This window comes from Melozone crissalis, unplaced genomic scaffold (assembly GCF_028551555.1).
Source record: "Melozone crissalis strain CALT ecotype California unplaced genomic scaffold, PUWL_Pcris_2 ptg000018l_1, whole genome shotgun sequence".
Taxonomy (NCBI): Eukaryota; Metazoa; Chordata; class Aves; order Passeriformes; family Passerellidae; genus Melozone; species Melozone crissalis.
Genome location: NW_026535796.1, coordinates 10,002,790 through 10,023,291, shown reverse-complemented (window position 1 = coordinate 10,023,291; position 20,502 = coordinate 10,002,790). Strand labels below are relative to the sequence as shown.

Sequence of the window (20,502 nt, the reverse complement as noted above, 5' to 3'; positions counted from 1 at the left end):
CTAGAGAAGCACAGCAGCTATTTTTACCTTGCTGTGGATAGTCTAAGTACATTCAGGGACAAACATTACAGTCAAAGGAAAACAAAAAGTGGAAAGGTTTTGAGTGATCAGGCTCAGAAAATAATCCATGTCTTGAAGTGAGGAGCTGGTAGCACCCTGGGACAAGGGAAGTGTGACCTGAAGGAGCACAGCACTATATCTTCAGGAGCAGGGGTTACCTGCAGGCTCTGCAGGCTGCAGAGCCTCCTCAGCACAAACCAGGCACTGGCTGCCAACATCCAACACCCTCAGGTACAGCTGGGGAGCCCAGCAGTGGGTGCTGAGTGCCCAGCTGTGTCCCCTGGTGACAGCCAGGTTCCAGATGAGTGCTGAGCAGCCTGTGGATAAAGTGTCAGGAGCAGGAGCTCTGTGACTCAGCCACCTCCTGCACGTGTATCCCCAGGCAGGGACATGGCACTGGCCACACCAAGGGCCAAGCTGAGGCAGCTGGAAGCCAGCAGCGAGCTCCAGCCTCGCTCATGGCTCCCTCCCACCCCCCCTTATCGTGGGGGCTGAAGGCTCAGCCCTTGACCCCTCCCAGGCAGATGGGGAGGAAAGGCATCCCCCATCCCCACGGGCTCCCAGGGCCCTGGTGGGAGCAGGGTGGGCGTTTGCCTGCCCCATGCTCCACTCTCTGTTGCTTTGAAGAACCACATCTGTAATCTTTATGAGGCCTTGGAGATAGGAGCATTCCATGTACATGTTAAACCACACTGGCCATCTGCTGCCCTCCCTCTCTGCCTCACCCCAAAGGATTTTGGGGAAGTGTGGACGGGAGAGGCCATCAGAGCTGGTGCCACGATCCAAGCGAGTGTGTGACTTCAGGGCTTCTGTTGCTGCTGGTTCTGAAATGGATGTTAAACACACAGTGCACACATCATGGAGGGCAAAACAGGGAGTAAAAGGGAAAATTGAGGGTTCTTGGCATCTGAGCTGCCTGGCCTAACTGGGCTCTTGGTGCAAGATGGACACTGGTGGCTGCAGAGTCATGTTGCAGCAGAACTCAGCCTGGGCAGCGCAAACAGTCTGGGCTTGCCAAACGGGGCCAGGAGAGGGGTGCTCTGGCAGCCTGGTGTGGGCAGGCTCCAGTGTGGGCCAGCCATGCCCTCTCCCTCCGCTGAGATGCAGGAGATAGGGCTGCTGCTGCCTATGTACACCAGGGATGAAGAGCTACATGCAGGCTCTTGCAGGATCAGGCTTCCTGATGGGGATCTGCTGTCCTCCTGGCTTGGTAATGAGCACTCCTTGTAATCAGCCCTGTAAAACTCAGGGTGGGGAGCTGTTACTGATTAACGTCCGGGGTCTCCAGGGGAAGAGGAGCAGGGGATCTGCTGGCAAAATCAGCCTTGGAGGAGCTGCAGCACAGCATTGCATGGCAGAGGGACACAGCCCAGCACGTGTGTGTACCCACACACGTCCTCTGGCTGACTGGTATCATCACCAACCCATCCCTGCCACCATGTCCTTTGGTCTCTGTGGGTTCTCAAAGTTCTTTGCAACTGCCTGCAGAGCGAGGATGATAGCAGAGGTGCAAAAGTCCTTTCTGGTGATTAATACATCATGTGTACAAAGAAGGTCTGTGGTAAACGGAGGCTGGAGCCGGGATTAATTGCATACCTTGAAGTGGAGAGATTTATGTAAGGAAACAGCCTTGGCAGGCTGCCCTGCTCTGGGCTGGGTTTACCTGCCTGTGCCTCCCCACACCTGTTGTGCTGCAGCAGCAAAACATAATTTAATAACATTTGAAGGGAGATCTCAGTAGTCATGTGCCCTCCCTGCCTCGCCCCTCCTGCCTGAGAGCTGTGGCCAAGCTGGGCCTTGCTTTGTCAGGCTGCTGGGCAGCCAGTCTGGGCACTCCCCACCAGAGCTGTCCTGCAAGGGGCAGCCCCGTGGCACCCTTCAAGCACCCACAGTCTGGGATGAGGACACATGGGATGGCTGCAGAAGAAGATGAAACAGGCTAATGCTGGAGGCCAGCCCCTGAACTGGTGGCAACCCGAGTAGCTCCCTGCCAAATCCATGAGCAAAGCAAGGTTTCTTCCTCCTGAGCTTGAAAACACTGGCTGGGCACACAAACATTTGCATGCATGCAGGATTGCATGTATATGTGTGGGTATATAAATGTATGAACAACAGAGTTCAAAATGTTCATAATGACCATTCAAACGAGAGACAAATAATGAGCAAAACCCTGTTCAGAAATGCTTGAGTATGAAGCTGTTTCTTTAAAGGGATTTGGCTATTAATTGAAGTTCGTTTGGTAATTTGCATCCTTATCTGCAAAGGAACAAGACTATAAAGGGCCCCATGGGCCTCTAAATGGGAGCATGTGAAGCTTTATTTCTTACCAAGAAAGCCTCTTGGTGATTATAGGCAAATGAGGGGGCACTAAGGACTTTTGGAGGCAGGAAAGCAGAAAGGTATCCCACCCGCTGGAGAATGACCTCATCACCAGAGCTTTCCTCCTGGAATTACACGCCCTAAATTGATCTCTAGTTGTCTCTACTTAAGGTGCTGGTTGTTTCACCTCCTCCCCTGCTGTCACAGCAGGTGTGTGACCCATAGGGTGGTCACACCAAGCTGACAGCATTGCCTGCCTGAGAAATGCCAACCCCAGCAATGAGCCACCGCCATGAGCAAACCCTCTCACCCAGAGGCCTAAACTTTGCCCTTGAACACCTCCAAATCAAAACCACCCAGCATCAACTCACGCCGTGGCAGTGTGTTAAGTGCAGGTGCAGTTCAGATGGTGTCATTGGCTTTTCCCCCTCAGCCTGCTGCAATGTGCCAAACCACAGCACAAGGTGCACCCTGCTGCTCTGGGGAGAGCCGCACTGCTGTTTGCAAGCATGTCAGTCTGCTCCAGCCAGGCAATCCCAAATATAAGCACTTGGCACAAGCAGAAATGGGAACACCTTCCCTTTCCACTCTCCTCCAATGGCAGGGATGAATAATCCGAATCCCAGCTGAAGCCATGAAGAGGCATTATAAAAAACTAAGAAATCATTGCCATTACTTCTTGAAAGCAAGGACTCTAATCCATCCTGTGTCAGTACAGCCCTAGCAAAGCCAGGGTTTGCTGCACAGCCAGGAGAGAAAACAGAGGGAGGTCAAGTGAAACCCTGTCCCCTGTCAGCAGCTACCCCGTGGTTTTACACTTTCTCTTCTCCCACAAGGCAGGTGAAACAACTCTTTTGGCACCACTGTTGTCACTAACCCTGACTGTCCCAATCCCGATTCCTCTGCATTATTGAAGGAAAACACTGGGGTTTGGGTTTCTTTTTACCCCTGCGAGCAAAGTTCAAAGGAGCGATTGAGAACTCTCCATTTCAATATGAAAAGAGCAGGGGACCTGTTTTGCAGGGCCCACCCCCCCGGTAGGAACTCATCCCGCCTCATTTCACCCGATAATCTCAGTGGGGGGCTCTGGAGGGGGATGGCCGGGGACAGGGGGACGAGGTTCTCCAAGGTTAATCGCAAACTGCTGCCGCATTCACCGCGGCCGTGCCTGATTGATGGGCACCATTAATCACTGCCCGGAGAGGCTGGAGGTGAGGCAGGAGCGGGGGACCAGGGAGGGGGAGGCTGGCTCTGGGGACAGGGAAGCGGTGCCAGGACAGGAGCAGTGACACCAGATCAGCACGGGCCGGGAGACAGCGTGGCCACATCTGTTCACCTGCAGAAAACACATGGTGGGGCTTCTTCCAAGGAGCAGAAGTGAACCTGCTCTCTCTCTTGCCGTGCCATAGATACATGTCCTCCTGCAAAGCAAAGGGCAGGAGTGCAGGCAGAGAGGAGATCTCTGCAGCCTTTTAAAAGTGCCCCTGGCTTTCAGTGGGCAATAGGGACTGGGGACTCTGGCAAGGAGGAGGGCTCAGGGCAAGGTAGGGGTGGGCTTGTCTTGCAGCCATAAGGCAATTAATAGATTTTCCATCTTCTTTATGGACTGAAATGCCCCTGAGGTTTTTACAGAAACAATGAAGGCAGTAAAAGCCACCCAAGTGAGGTCAGATGAGGAGCTTGTGTGGGCGAGTGACTCCATTTAGAGACAAGATACTGGCATATGCATTTTCTGTCGTTCCCGACAATTTAATATACTCTTTCTTTCATACTGACCCAAGCTGTTGCTCACGTTTCTAGGCAGGCTGAGGGTCTGCCTGTAGTAATGAAATGTGCAGCAGTGTTACCTACCTGACTGCAAATGGCAGCTGGGACTGGCAGCAGGGCTTGACACGCTGCAATGGGACCTGTTGCATTACAGAAGCTTCTTGTGCTTTGCACTACAGACGTATGAGCCTGTGCCAGGAGGCTTGGGATGATTTCTTTGTCCCACTGCAATTGCTTCTGACATGGAACAACTGTGGAACAACTCATATTACTAAATAATGTGACATTTCTTTGTTGTCTTCCTCATCCCACCTTCTCCTGCTTCTTGCTTTGGATACAGAAGTCAGTGCCTTGAGAACATGTACACACACCTGTCCTTCTCCTAAACTTCTTGTCCAAAGCAACAAGAAAGAAAGTGTGGCTCCTAATAGGAATATCCTGCAAGTATACTTTTTTAATTTTGTCCCTTTGAACAGCTGGTGTGACAATTTCAGTTTTGCTCTTGCAAATTTGTCAAAGGCAGTGTAACATTTGAAACTCGTATGACTGCTAGGACACGATAAATACATCACCCAGATTTTGTGGGATGCATTTAGTGCCATTTCAAGATAAAGGGTTGATGCCCAGTGCATGAGGCTATGGGCTTTTTTCAGTCTGTCCCATGCTGATCAGGTGTGGTGACCACCAGCAGGGAGCTGGTGTCTCTTTCTGGTACTGTCTCAGAGGGTGATACAAAGGCCACTGGAACCTACAGCAACCTGGATTTCAGTGCACTTTGGGGTGAATAGGTGTTTGTTCAGAGATGACTTCTGGGATGGGGGAAGTGCTCCAGCCTCCAGGAGCACCCAGGTATATAGGGCAAGAGGCAACTCCTCGACCCATGACCACCTAAAGCTGGCCACCACTGACGCATCTCCTCACCACAGACCCACCTCTGGATGTTGGGAGGGCCAGGCTTCACCCAGGGGCGGCTGATCCCGTGTCAGACACTCATCCTAGGGCAAGCAGAATGAACTGCTCCCAGAAAATGCCTCTGTGTCCGTGGGCTGCTAGAGCAGATGAGTAGCCAAATGACTAACTTAAAGCAGACACCGCACTCCTAGATGGCTGAAGGGAGGTATTTGGGCTGGATTTTTATCCTCTCCCTTTATACCCGAGAGCGCCTCTTTCACCAGAGGCTGCTGACTTTCAAACAGAGTTTCTGCAATATCTAATGACAAATAAGAAGAAATAATCAGAAAATGTGGGTTTATTTGATTGTACATTATTCTTTCCATAACTAAGGCTGTCAGGCTTGTGTACAGGGTCGTTTTTTTAAGTATGGCCACCTCTGATCCTCCAGCAGGGCTCTGTAAATCTGGGATTTCACTGAATTAATTTACTCTCTGACAGCTGTCTCCTCCCAGCAGCACATCCTCCTTTCTCTGCTTCTGGCCTTGACTGCATTTAGTTCTTTCACAAAGAGCATCTCTCAGCATAAGAGTTTCCCCTCAGAGAGTTAATCATCAATAACTACATTACTTTTAACATTTATTTTAATCTGAATTACAGTCCCTGTAATATTGACCAGCATTATAAGAGATGTAAATCCCAGTTTAAGTAAGAGCCATCATTTCTCAGTTGCAGTGATTCTGGGCACTTCCAGCAGGCTCCACAGCTCTTGGAGACCTATGGAAAAATTCAGCTCCATCAGGAACCTGTGCTTAGGTAGCCTGGGTGAATACACATCCTTTGTCATCTCCACCCAACTTTTCCTTGGGGATCTTACTCGTGCCTAATGAAACCTGCCTGTTGATCTGCATAAACAGGGATGAGGGTGTGCCGGGCATCTCGGAGCGGGCGGCTTCTTTGTGTGAAGGGAGGCATGGTCCTTGGGTCTGGAAACATCTCTAAGTTGTTTTGCCATCCTTGGTGCATGTTCCAACGGCAACATTATTGTAAAACAGCTTGGTGTTTACTTTGTGTACAGAAAAGATAAAATCAGCATTTATATGCAAACATGAACCAACAAGGAATTTCAAAATCCTGCCATTTCACTCTCCTGAGAAGAAGAGCCAGAGTTATTGTGTAACCAGAAACATCTGAAAGCTGGGGATTTTCTGGGTCTAAATTCAATTTAGATTATAAGGGACTAATTTAGGATCTGACTGTATCACCTTGGGCAGCCAAAATAGGATCTGAAACACATGGAGGCTAGGGCTTTGGGGTGGAGAGCTCTCCATTTGGGACAACCTGGGGCACTGTGTGGATCTGAGCTTTCTCTTCATGAAAAAAGCTGGAGTAAAAGGTGAAGTAACACAAGCCAGATGCTCAGCCAGGGAGAACCACCTGAGCCCCTCTGATATCCTTGTCTGCCCTGGGGAATGGGGGGTGTGCATGTGTCCATCCTAGACCTGCCTTTGCAGTGTGCACAGCTGGAGCAGAGCTCAGCACAGGCACATCTGCTTGAATGTCAAGGCCTGAAAGCATCAGACATGCAGAATAAAGGCTTTCACTGGGATTTCATGGCTGGAGCACTGCACTGAGCCACAGTGCATTTATGGTTGCTCAGGAACATGTGCCAGGCTGGGGGCACTGGAGAACATGGCAGAGAGCAGAGGTGAAGCCCCATGCAGGACCAGAGCCCTGGCAGGTGACTGAGCTCTGCCAAAGAGAGCAGGGACTAATAAATATGGATAAACCAGCAGGAACTGAAGGGAGACATGCAGAGGGGAGAAAAGCCAGGAGAGAAGTGAGCAGCCCCAGGCACAACAGGATGGGCTGTGAGTAGACTCATGCTGCACAGAGCCCAGCAAATGTTTTTCTCCTCCCCTGTGAACATCCCCAGTGCAGGCTGTGGCTGGACATTTGCTCTTCAAAGGCCCATGTGTCCACATGCCCTTGGCTACTCCAACTCAAGCCTGGCTCTGCCCCTCCTATGGAGCTGGCTGACATGGGCATTTAAATGAAGTGGAAAATAGGGATGCACTCTCTTTTGGGGTGAAATCTGCATCTCCAGCTCACTGTGGGATGCTGGGCAGGCTGAGCATCCCTGGTGCACAGTTCCTGATAGCTCTGTCATGCTCATTCCCTGCTGTTACCCCTGCCCTGCTGGGGCTGCAGAAGGGAGCACCTGCCCCAGGGCCAGCTCTCCTCGTCCCAGCTTCCACCCATGCCTCGCCTCAGGGTTTATTTACCCGGAGGCGCAGGGATAAATGAGGATAAGAAGGTAGGAAAGGTCATCTGGGTGGTGGCCACAAAGGGGGACATTGTACCTCCCAAAGGGCAGGGGGGGAAGCGCCCGAGGAGCCGGAGGCACGGGGGCACTTTGATGCAGTCGGGATGAAAGCGGGGAGGGAAGAGAGGAGGGGGAGCAAAACAGGGGGAGGGGACGACACCAAAACCCAAAAGGCGACAAAACCTCTCCCAGCTGGGACGCAAGTCAGGATAGTCCCTTTATTTAGATGGATAGAGCCAAGCACAATGTGGGGCAGCCGGGGGCCACCCTGCCCCTGTCCCTCAGCAGCCTTTTCAAGCCCTTCCTCCTGCTCCTCCCCTCCCTCCTCAGTCTCTCACTTGCTTCCATATTTTCCATTTTCTTTTTTCTCCTTGCTCCCTGTGCTCCACCTCCCACTTCCAGCTTTTTCCCATGGTGAAAGCACTGAGAAACAAAGTGGGTTGATGTCTGATGCAAAGTTAATTTTAAGTAGAGATGGGGAGGGGCAACCAAAGGCACTGGAGACAAATGGGCTTGGAGAGGACCGTGTGGGAGAACCCCTCCCTATCCATAAGCTGTGATGCCTGTGTCTCAGCAGTCTTCTGGTCCCCAGGCTGTGTGCTGCAAATCCTACAGCAGGGCTGGATCTTGGGCAAAGAGCACTCAGGGCTGTTAATGCCACACAGATTCTGCCCTCTGAGATGTTTTAGGAGCATATTTTGAACATCAAGGCTACCCCCATGGCTGGAGGGGTTTGGGGACAAGCTGTCACACACATCTGTACCTCTGCTTTTTCCAACCTGCTGTTTTTCAGCTGGCCACCTGACTTTTTCTCATGCTGACTTGCTATCACTTTGTTAAGGAAGAAGCAGAGCCTAGAATTTTTGTGGTAGCTCAAATGTTATCACTGTACTTTGATGTATCTATGATTCAGAGGTACCTCTGAAAAATGAAAATTTAAACTAAGTTGACCCAGAGGGAAGTATTTTCTTCATCAAACAATCTGTTGTACATTTTGACCATGAAGAAATTTGTCAGTTTCAATAAAATGTTGAACATTTTGGAATGAGAAATCACTGCATTCAACAACTCCCAGAACGGGCCATTTTCTAATGCAAACGCTTCACTTCTAAAACTCTTCTTATTCACTGCATCTGCTTTTTTACAAAGAACGGTCCCAAATCCTGTCCCCCAAACACAGCAGAAGAAAATATCACGTAGGCAGCCTGTGAGGCCTCCTGCCCCAGTCTGTGTCCCATTTCCTCTGCGCCCTCTCCAGCTTTCTGCTCCTCCCATGGTTTCTGCAATGTGCACACTAAATTCAGCCTGTGTCCTGCACCCCACATCCCACCAAGGAAAATGACACTGCTCTTGCTTTCTCCAGCAGGTTTTACTGCACAGAGTAGGTTGGTTATGATTTCTGCTAGGCCTGAAAGAGTGCCCAGAGGTCCCTTTAACAAGTTGTGTGTTTCTGTTTAACAGCGAGACTTGCCTGCCGGCAACCATTAGCGCTCTTCAGCATCATAAACAATCAAATTCAGCTTGCACCACGTCTGAACTTGGCTTAGACACCACTTTTCCTGCCAGTACATCACTGTTTTCAACTCCAGTCAGCACTGTTTTGAAGTTATTACTGTCTGGTGGCTGGGGTTTTTTTGGTGGTGTATGCATCCTAAATGAGCTTTGTGGTCTCCCCACTTCAAAAGCTTCTCTGCTCTCACCTCCCTTTACTGGCTGTCCTCTAGCAAGACCAGAGACCAAAGGGTATAAACTATCTCAGCAGCACTCTGGGTCCATGCAGGGATGCAGCCTGTGGGGCACTCCTGGGGCTGCTGGAGAGAGGGATGGGGAATCAGGCGAGGAGATGGTGCAGAGCTGTGCTGCTTCACCCAGACCCCGTCCCCATCCTTGCCTCCATTCAAATCAGGCCCAAACAGTGTGTGCTGCAAACTTCAAGCTGCTTGAAGCACATCTCACCCTCTCCACTGCCCAGTTTCCTCTGGTGCCTCCTGGGTGAGGAGCAGAGGACAAAGGAGCACCCTGGGCACTGAATGACGTGCAGGTGTTTCACTGAGGGGACCAGTTGCTTCCACTGACACCCTCTGGCTTTCTTTTGATAAAAACAAGCCCATGGTGAAAGCAGGAAAATGGGAGTCAGCAGCCTGTGCAGAGGGCTTTGCAGGTACTCTGCTGGTAAAGGGATGAGGGTATTTACTAATATTTCTAAGCTAGGCTTTTATTCACCCAGTGGGTTTCACCTGCTTTTCCTGTGGATGGTTCTGCTAAATTGACTGTGGCTCCTTTGTGGAGCATTGAAGGAATTGTACCTGGGAAACAGAGTGAAAGGGAAAATGTGTTATAGTATTGCAACACTTCCTACTAGTATTTAACATCCTGACAAAATTCATCTTTTCTACCAAAAAAAATCTTGAAGTGCTTCATTCAAGGGAAAGATATTTGCTGTGTTATAAAAGTGTCAACATTTCACTTACAAATTGGTCATTCTTTTGGCAGTGACTTTAACAGAAAATTCCCCTTGGGGCTATCATGCCTCTTTGTTGGTTTCTCTTCCCTTAAAAAAAAAAAGGCAAAACCAAACAACTTAAAAAGCAAGCACAATTTACTGGGTCTGGTGACTGGATAGCTGTTGTACTGCAGGCTGTGAGTGCTGGGGCTGAGGCCAGGAGATGAAAGGAGTGAACTGAGGCTTCTCCAGCAGCAAAGTGGATGCTCACAGGTCAAAGCCTGAAGCAGTGCCCTGGTCCCTGCAGCCTTACCACAAGTTTCTCCTTTTCTGATGTTTATGCTTCTGCTGTTATTAACATCTACCCATAAACAAAAGCATTTATGGGAGGGGAGGGAAGGGTGTCACAGACCAGTACTTGAAACAATTTCTCTGTGCTTCTTGCTCTGATTTAATGCACTATGCTCTCCACTGCTGACCACTTTCTTACACTTGCTTCTCCTTTCCATTTCTATGTTTCTCTACATGACTGTTTCTTTCTCCTCTCTTTTACAACAACACTGATGGCTTTGGCAGATAAAAAATGTGTGTCTAGTCTTGGGTTTTTCCTGCTCACCATGTGTGGATGCTGGTTTTGGAGCCTACCATCTGGCTGGGGTTTCTCTGAGTATCTCTCTCCTGCCTCACCTGCAGCACAGCTGTGACAGGACTTGTGGCCATCACTTCATTTACTCTTTTGCCACTTTGTTGTGCCTGGGGACAAAAGAAAGGTGACAGCAGGAGTAAGGGGGCAGGCAGTGACCTGCAGAAAATGAGAATTTAGCCATCCTGATGTGAACAATGATCTTTGTCTGATTGTAGGCTCTCAGGAACAGGAGAGACTCTCAATTTAATTTACAGCAGAAATCTCAGTCTCCGATGGTTTTGCAACACTTCCCCTAAACTAAGGATGCTGATGCTCCCCCTCAATTTTCCCTTCTCAAAGGTGGTGACAGCAGAGGTGCAAACCTTACTGGGGTTACTGGGAAGGGCCTTAACCATGCCACCTCTCTCTTTTTTGTACCAGCTTTACCCTTATTCTGAGTAGATCTTTGTTATGGGAAAATAATGGGTGGGAGAAAGCACTCAAATATAATAAAGACTGAGAATCTGTAAGTGTAAAACCCCTCCATGTTCTCAGACTCGGCCACAGGAGCATCCACTCACTTCTCCAAAGAGCAAGCCCCGGGAACTGGCTTGAGAAGACCAGCAGTGAGTCCCAGGGCAGCTCTGAAAGCACCTGGCAGAGCTCCTCTGTTCCTGTGTGCACAAAGCTCCAAAGGAGCAGGGTGTGTGCGGTGTCCCCGGAATTCTCAGCCATTTTTTATAGCACCCGATAGCCTCCTTAGGGCGTGACATTCCCTTGTGATCTCACCTGGTGCTGCTTTCCTGTTGCCGGCCCCATTATTGCCAGGTGTGCCTTTGGCTGACGCTTTGTTGGTGGCAGTTTCTGGGAAGCAAACCGAGCCCTTGTTGGCCGGTGCCCAAGCTGGGCAAAGCCGGGGCAGCTCTGCTGCCGTCAGCTGTGCAAGGGGCTGCCTTTCACTCCTGGCCGTGCACCCTCCCAGCCTCCTGGCCCGCGTCCAATCCAGATAAGAAATGCCTGAAAATTGTTGCTGTTAGCCAGCTATTCTGTGACCTGCATGAAAAGAGTGGAATGACCTCAGGACTAGTCTCGGCACACAGCCGTCTGCCCACAGGCCTCGGTGCTCAGACCAAAGGCTGGCAGGACAAGTATGTTCCTGGTGGCTGCTCCTCTCGGATGGTCAGGGAGGCAGCAACAAGCTGATTCGCAGGATCTCCCTCGCTGCCTGCTGTCCGTAACGAGATCTTTATGAGGTGTTAATGTAAATTGAATTGTTTTACATTGAAACCAACCGTGGGCTGTTTTCTGCACGATGGTCTGTAGCAAAGAGGGTATTTACTGGTGATATCTTGTGCTGTTAGGAACCCTTTTCCCTTAGACTCTTATCTCCAAATGCTCTCTTTTCTGTGGTGTTGGGCTCTGCTCAAGCCACTTTCCCTGCAAGGAGGACCAGCAATGCCATGGGGATGCTGCAGGGCATCCTCCTGCCTGCTTCCTAGGTCTCCCTGTGGTGTACAAGCCTTCAAACAGGCTGCACAGGCCCTTCCTCCAAAATTATTTTCAGTAGTCTGTGGAGAAATCTGGAAGGAGTGTAGCCATGGAACCGAAGCTGAGGTTGCCCATGACGGACAACATCATCATTTAAACATCACCAGGCCGCAATGCATGGGACTATTTTTACCATGTACTGGGCTTTAAGTGCTTTGGGTAACAAGAAAAGCTTTAGTCTGAGCAACAAAAAAATGCCAAGGAGGGGACCATGGTTGAAAATGGAAGGGTTCTTTCTGCCTGGGGATGGGGGCAGCTAATCTTGACACGATCCTGCAACTTGTTTCTGCTTTGTTAGCCATGTCTGTGGCTGTGAAGTCCTGCTTGGGAAAACGGGAACCCATGGGTGGACGGAGATGTGAGAGGTTTACACAAGTGTGCTTTGCATCTGCACATTGACAAGCTCTGTATGCCCCCTGGATTCCCCAGCCTTTTTTTTTCTCTTAACTCTCAGAATTCCTCAGCATATCTTCTTCTGCCTGAATCCGACTACATGACTTTCCTGCAGCCCTGTACCTTAGGGCTGGGTTTTTGTCTTGCTGGGAGCTGGGGTTTCCATTTTAAGCACTGAGTTTCTAGTTGTACATCTAAAGAGAAATGATGTTCTCATCAGAGGCATTCCCCATCCCGGCCACAAGCGTTTCCTGTAGCAGTTTAGGAGGCACCGAGGCTTTCTGGAATCCCTCGGGGGGCTCCTGGTTGATGGCAGCTAACCCAGACACTGAGAGTCCCGTCAGCAAGTGTAGCTGGCTCCTCCAAGCAGGGGAAGTACCTGGCTGAGAGACAGGTCTGCTGTTACTCTGGCTGCTGACAGGTGACTCTCATGGTCTGAGGGCTTTCATCTCCAAGTCTTTGAACTGGCAAGTATTTTGCATAAATGGAGCAGAGTTCTAAGTGTGAGTTTTTAGGGTCAGAAGACTTCTCAAGGAGGTCCAAGCAGTCTTCAGGTGGTGCTGAAGATGAGTGAGCGAGGCTGGCTGAAGGTACCTGCTGCAACTGCCACAGAACCTCCCTTGCATCCTCCCTAATGCTTCCTTTGGAGGGCACAATGGTTCAGTGCCCTTCTCTGGTGTAGCAGAGCTCTCTTCAGCAGGTTGATCTGAGAATCTGCTAGTGACTTGTCACCACGACCATGGCTGGGGAAAGGCATCCCTCTGTCCATCCGGTGTTTCTAAAACCCACATACATCCTTTTTTTTGCACCTTCTTCCCCCTCAATTTTGGAAGACTCATGACCACTGTGGGGTTTTTAGAATAAAATTGTACCTTCCTGATTTCCCTGTAGCTCTGACTGAGGCACTGACTGGCAGCATTAAGGTAACTTGTGATGCTGACTAAGCTCTTTTCCCCCTGATATTAGTATTGCTTAAGTGAAAATTGCTTACAGCTGATTTCTTGCCAATAGAGTTACAGCTGATACTGCTTCAAAGTTGCTGCAATGGTATCTTCGGTGATCAGATGAACATGGTAACAATGCTGGGAGTTACTGGACTGAGAGCCAAATACTGCTTTTGGAAATACTAAAATGATAAAATGATCAGTGCACCTAAGGAAGGAAAACATACACCCTGCCCAGCAGTAGTAACATGCTTTAAACAATTGCATTCTGCAATAATGGGACACTTGTGCAGACCAATGCAGCAGTCCCAATTTCTAAATTGCTTGAAAAGGTGACATTATGTTGGTTGGGCTGAGAATAAATATGTAAGATTCTGTATGAGTTTATGTTTGGCTAATTTTCTAGAGGTCATCTGTGAGGATGAAGCCCTCAAACTCTCTCTGGGGCAAGGAACCATGTTACTCCTTCATTCCACCAGCCCAGCCCTCCCTGCTGCTGCTGAGCACAGCCCACATCAGCCCACAGCTCTTGCCCCTACCTGGGGTACTGCTGAAGAGCCACAAAGGGTATAAAACCTTTGCAAGACATTTTTTAAGCACTTGATTTCTCTGTATCTTTCAAAGGGACGGTTTATTAGAGCAACTTTTATTAGGGAATGAACTTGAGGCACAGTAACTATTGCTCTTGATTGCAGGCTACTAAATGCTGCTTGCTCTTAGAGCCTTCATTTTCCCATGGCTTGTTTTGGAGGTTTTTGTTTCTTCTTCAAATGGAATCATGTATGTGGAATACTCTTACAGATCTGGATTACAGAGCATCCACTGCAATTAGTGAATCTGGAATTGCTGAGTGACACTCCTGAAAAATTTTACCTTCACAGTAATAAGGCAGCAGAGATTACACAGAGGGTCCCTGTAAAGTAGGTCAATTTTAATAACCATTTCTGCTTTGTGTTCGTTCAGCATATTCTACAGGCCAGCCCATTTTGCTCCATTCAACTCCTAACATTCACTAGAGCTCTCTAAGGGAATTCACAGTCTCTGCCATAGTTTTTCATGCCATCAGCCCTGTGTTTTATTTCACAGCATTCTTACCCACAGTTTTTACCTCTGGCTCACCTGCCCTGAAGCAGGTCTTCAGTATGAGCCCAAAAGTAATGGACAGAGCTTATGAGTCTGCCTATAATTTCCAAGGAGTGATTCACATTTGCTTATTGCCTTTAGATAAAGACTCTGTACACGCAGCTCAGGCTAGAGTAGGACAAGGTGGGACACTGCGGTTATGGGTGGTTTTTAAAGGACAACACTTCTCAGAGGTGCTGCTTCCCTGAATAAAGGCACCCCAACCTTCCTCCTGAGAGGACAGGAGGACAAACAAACTGCTGCTGCCAGGACAAACAAACTTCAGATACCCACTTCCTCTTTACCTTCCCATGAGTCTCCCAGCATCCCAGGCAGGGAGAACACAGCCTCCTGCAGCTGCACTTTCTGCATGTTCAGGACAGGGGTTAGCAGCACCGAACCTGCCTTGTCTCCTACGCACATCTGCAGCTCCCCACATCTTCCCGGCAGGACCTGCTCCAAGAGCTGAATTTATACAACTTGAATGGGGGAAAAAAGTAAACCTGGAGATTATGCTATGCTGCTCCTTATTCCTTTCGGCACGTGGAGAACTGCCTCTCTGCTGTACTGCTCCTTACTCCCCTCTCCCACCCCTTCAGGCCATGGTTAAGTCACCTTGGGCAATTCTGGCAAATACACACATACATCTTACAGTCCTGAAGCCATTTATAAATAGATTTTTATTTATAAAGTCCATTTACATAAAATATTATACTCTCTTAAAAACTGCATATGTACAACATACGAAACCCTAGCAAGTGCATACAAAAATGCCTTCAATACATTTTTTTAAAAAAACTTCAGTTTTCAGAGAGGTGAACCTTCACACAGGCAAACTCAGACATCACGTTAAAACACAAGTTTACAGTATTTTACCAAAGTGTTTGGAGAGAATAATAATTAAAAAAAAAAAAAACCAAACAAGTACTTTTGCATCTATAACATGTATGTTCCCACAACATTCCAGCTGGTAGTGTTCAAGAACAAGTGGAGAGGACCTGCTAAAAATAGAACCATGTCATCCCTTTTCTCTAAGGTTTGTTGTACAAAAATAAGTCTTCATACACCAATGTCCCTATAGGCAGTTCAAGTTACATATAAAATAGAATCTGACATGATAAAAAATTCCCTCCCCCTACAGAAATAAAGAAGTATCAAGTGTTTCTAATGTCTTTTTTTTTTCCTTTTCCACCCCTCCAAAGCAACACCAGACAGCAGCGGCGGGGGAAAGCAGCTTCGCTCGGGCATCCTCTCCGTGGGTCGGCACTCCGGCGGGCAGGCGGAGCCGCTGTCCCCGCGCAAGGAGCGGGACCCCGCAGTCAGCTACCCCATTGCACTTTCCACAGCCAGAAGACGACGGCTGAACCCGGCGAGAAGAGCAGCCAGCGGGGCCACGCCGGGCTGGAGGTCAGTACCTTCGAGGGATGCCTCCACCGCCGGGACCGCGGGTGCCGATGCGCTGCGGGCTGAGCGGAGAGACGTGAGGAGAGGCGCGGTGGGTTCGTGCCCCGCTCCCCCGGGCGCCGGGGCAGCAAGCGGCGCCCCGTCCCCTGCGCAGCCCCTCACCTCCCGCCGTGTCAGTAGCTGCCCAGCCAGCTGGTGAAGTCGAGCAGCTCCCGCTCCTCGGGGCTCAGCGCCACGTCGTAGCCGCTCTCCTCGGAGGAGCACGGCGAGCCGGGCGCGGAGGAGGCGAAGGAGGGCGAAGCGGAGGAGTAGCCGCCGCCGCCGCCAACTTCTCCGACGGGCACCCGCCCGCGGCCGTCGGGGAAAGAGGCGGCGGCGTCGTGCTCGTCGAGGAGCCGCTGCAGGGCGCGGATGTACTCGACGGCGGAGCGGAGGGTCTCCACCTTGCTCATCTTCTTGCTGGCCGCGCCGTGGGGGACGTGCTGGCGGAGGGCGGCGAAGCCCAGGTTGACGAGCCGCACGCGGTTGCGCTCCCGCTCGTTCCGACGGGCCACGGCGGCCGCCGCCGCCGCCCCGGTGCCCGGCAGGGCGGCGAAGGCCAGGCGGCGCTTGCAGCGCAGCAGCTCGGGGGAGGCGGGCCGCCGGCGGCCGCGGGCTGCGGCGGGGGGCAGCGGCGGCAGAGCCCCGCCGTTCATCGCCGGGCGGCCACGGTGGCGGCGGGCGGAAAAAAACCCAAAAACAACAAAACCCAACAAAAACCAAACCAACAACCAAAAGTTTAAAACTAAAAAAAAAAAAAAAAAAATCAAAAAATCTCAAAACTAGATTTAAAGCGAGGCAAAGGAGGCGGGGGTGGGCAGCGCGGGGCAGTTCACCCCCATGCCCGTGCTCTCCCGCCGCCGCTCCGCGCCTCTGCGGCGAGTCCCGCTGCCGGCCGGCCCCTTATCAACGCGCCGCCGCCGCCGCTCGCGGGCCCCCGCCGGCCGCACGCGCCGCGCACGCCGCGCCACGCGCGCCCGCCGCCGCCGCGCCCCCGCCCGCGCCCTCCCCCGCGCGCGCACCCGCCCCCGCGCGCGCCCGGCGCGTGGCGACGCCGGCAGCCGGCAGCCGCCCCCCGCCCCCCACAAACACCCCCCCACACACACACACCGCCGTCCGCGGCCCCGCTGCAACCCTCCCCTCAAATCACCGCCCCTGCTCGGGCAGTTTTTTTACATTTTATTTTAATTTAGTTTTTATTATTACTCGGGGGTGGGGCCGCACTCTCGCCCCGCCTCCCCCGCACCTCACGGCGGGCGCTCGGGAGCAGCCGGGGCTCCCCGCTGGCCCAGGTGAGGCGGAGGCCCGGGTCCGGTCCCTTCAGGGTGCCCGCAGGCCCCCCCCCTGCCCAGGCCGGTACCCCGCGGTGCCGGTGTGCGGATGGCGGCGGCCCGGCAGCCCCGCTGCTCCCAGGGCTGGCTTTCCCTGCGGAGCGCAGAGTGCCGCGCCTGGCCGCCGGTCGGTGCTTGCCTGACAGACACACGGGACACACCGGGGCTCTGCTTTGGTACATCCACAAAAATGTACAGTAACGAAGATTTATAGTAATGGCGTGGGTCCTCTTACCAACGCCGTTCTCCACAGACCGGCTTTTTGGGCTTCAATGGGAGTTTCAAGGATAAAGGCACGGGGGCAAGAAGGAAAATGCGAAGTTTTTGTAGCTCGGGGGTTGCAGTCCGGCTTCCCTCTGCCATGCTGGGCAATCCTCCTTGGCTCTCCACCAAGAAAGCCTTTCTTCCAGCTCTGGTGGGAAGAGCAGGAGGGTGAGGTGCGTTCTGATAGCTGGGAGAACAAAGGAGCGTCCCCTTGGAGTCCTGGGAGCTCGTGGGAAGAAATAACTTGCATAGTGTTCTGCTAAATAAACGAGATGGATGGAGGGGGAGCTACATGAACCCACTGCCCTGGCGCTGTGTCCACTCTCACAGTTCAGGATGAGCTGTCCTTAGGGCTTTGCTCCCACTCAGCCTTAAAAAAAAAAATCCAACGGTGTGAGGCAGTTCAGTTACAGGGCTTCACTTTTTGGGGGGCGAACATAACCCAATGTCAGGAAAATGCTCCAAGCTGGTGTCTTTGGCACCAACTTGGTGGTGAGGATGTGTCATCACATGGACAGTGCCAGCAAGGCTCTGCAGCACGATTTGGATATCAAAGGGTCTGTATTCCCCTGGCTGCCCCGAACCACATTGCTGCTGGTGCTCAGGTGTATCTGAGCCAAAAATGGTAGTTCAAAAAGCCTATCCATGATTCCTTGATGTGACACAGAGGGGGCTTTTTTTTTTGTACCTGTGTGGGGTATTTGGGGAGCAGCAAGGCTCCACTATGTTGAAAGAGAAATATTTTCCCTGGGGATTGGTTGCAATGGCAGTGGCTTGAAGGAACCAGCCCCACTGCAGTGTCACAGGCAGCCGAGCTGAAATTCCTGACAGTAAGGATCCTGTGAGCACTTTGATTTTCTGGTAGTCAAACATGCAGGAGCCCTAGCACCCAAATCCAGCAGTTCCCGAGACATTCTTGGCTGTGCTGCAGACCTGGGGGCAAAGCAATAAGCAGCCCTACAGCTTCCCTGAAGGACTTGACCCAAGAGGAGCAGCTCATGGCACACAGTGCAGGCAGGAGCGTTTTTCCTGGTGGATTCCCATCCCAGCAGTGCAAGCCTGTGCCTTGTTGGGAGTGCACAGGTTGCTTGCTCAGCTCAGGCCATGTCATGCACTTGTCTGCAGCATCTGCAAAACTGCCCTGGCTGGAGCAAGGGGCTTCCCTTGTGCTTGCTGTCAGATGTAGCTTAGTCAGTAGGAGCATCATTTCAGTGGAGTAATACTGATGTTCTTTTATTACCTCATCTCTAATTTTCTGTTGAAAACCTTTCACACAGGAAAGGGGAAGCTGCTGCCCTTGAAACTTTTCAAGAGAAAGCCTTTTGTGTCGAGGTGCCACACTCAAGAGTAATAACTGGATTTTTATCATACAAAAATAGCTACAGGGAATTTTTTTCATTAGTAACGCACACCAGTACACCCAGTCTCAAGGGAGAGCAGGCAGCCTCCAGCCACAGAGATTCTACACTCAGCTCAGGGATGAGCTTAACTTGTCCAAATTGGCTTCAGGGCTGCTGATGTTTCCATCCAGATGTGGCCATCGGGTCTGGGCCTGAGCACAGCACACAGCGGGTGCTTACACTTTCCTAGCAGTGCAGCTGGCTTCCCAACAGTCTGCAGGAAGGTAGGTGGGTAGGTACATCTTGTACTCAGACAAATGCAATCTCCTTCGAAATCTCTTTATAAAGTTAATGACTATGTAAGGATCCCGTAGAACAAGACATCATTAAACACTGTCTGTGTTCACAATCAACTTCCTGATCATAATCTGGGGAGAGAGAGCATCCAGCAATGTGCTACCCATCCCCAGAGTCTGGGGAGAAGAAATTCTCCTCTCCTGGAGCAGGTGAGGCAAAAGTGGTAACTGCATGGTTGGTGTGGACACCTTTTAGCTCCATGTGGGTTCAGCCAGTGGGCTGCAAGGTGGCCAAATGATGCTCAGGGAAAAGGGGAAAGGGCCTCTACACTACATGTCAGTTCTTGCACCTGCCAAAGGTGAGAGCAAAGCACTGCCCCTGGCTTGGCACGTGTGTCAGCAGGAAGGCTGCAGGTGCGGTGCTGAGTCAGTCCTGGTGCCACGCATGCATTACAGCCAGCCAACATGAGATTTTTAGGGTATTTTACCAAAACTTTCAGGACTACAGTGGAAAGCAATGGAGGTCCAGTTGCAATAAAGCTTGAGAGGCTGAATGTGAGAAATAAAGGATGATGGGCAGTTAAGCAGCCCTGTTCTTGGTGAGCCTGTTTACCAGGCTGGGCTGTGCTCACACTGGTTCTGCCAGGAGCAGGGCTACATGGGGCAGGGCTCACATTGTGTCTTCACACACAGCTGGCTCCTGGGCAGTTATGGTGTGCAATTAGATAGCATGTGAAAAAGAAAAAATAATTTAACTTGAGTAGAGCACTGTGCTTTAGAGCTATGAGTATGGTTCTTTCACTTTCAGTGGAGAAAGAAGTTCATTTGAGTTTATTCTTTGAAGGGAGCTCCCTGCCTTCAGCTTATGCTCTTTTCCAATGTTATATTTCCCTGGCTTGATGAACTATTTTTAATAACTGTTCTGACATTTTATTTGTTCACCAATAATAATTTTAAATTGCCTGGGAATCACTAGAGGATTTCTGAGACACACTTTGAAAATAATAATAACTAAAGAAGTGCTTTGGAAATATTATGATTTCTCTCTGGTTTTGTGCCTTCCAATGAAGCCTCCAGCCAGCCCTGTTTCCATTCACAGTGGAGTTGTATGGTGCATCTGAAGCTTGGCAAAGCCCAGCATCCCCCCCCTTTCCTCCTCTCTTTCCTTTCTTGAAAGGAGATGGCCCCGGGTTTAAAAGTTGATTTTTAGCTTTGATTGTGTGTCTGTGCTATATGAATGCTAAGCAGCCTTTACAATGCATCCTTGTGATGTGCCGGGAAGGCAGGCGCAGGCTGTGAGGTCTGCCTGGCCTCCCAGCATCCCCACGGCTGCGCTGCGCTTTGATACGGACATGTTTATTTACGAGCCAGCTCTAGGATGAATCCAGCC

At 50.9% G+C, this 20,502-nt stretch overlaps 1 protein-coding gene across 1 annotated transcript; it reads right to left on the bottom strand.

Moving 5' to 3' along the window:
- Positions 1 to 16,015: 16,015 nt before the first annotated feature.
- ASCL2 (achaete-scute family bHLH transcription factor 2) lies at positions 16,016 to 16,537 on the bottom strand. The gene has a single exon (XM_054276257.1). It carries the CDS (start codon positions 16,535 to 16,537, stop codon positions 16,016 to 16,018), a length of 522 nt encoding a protein of 173 aa, XP_054132232.1.
- Positions 16,538 to 20,502: the final 3,965 nt, after the last annotated feature.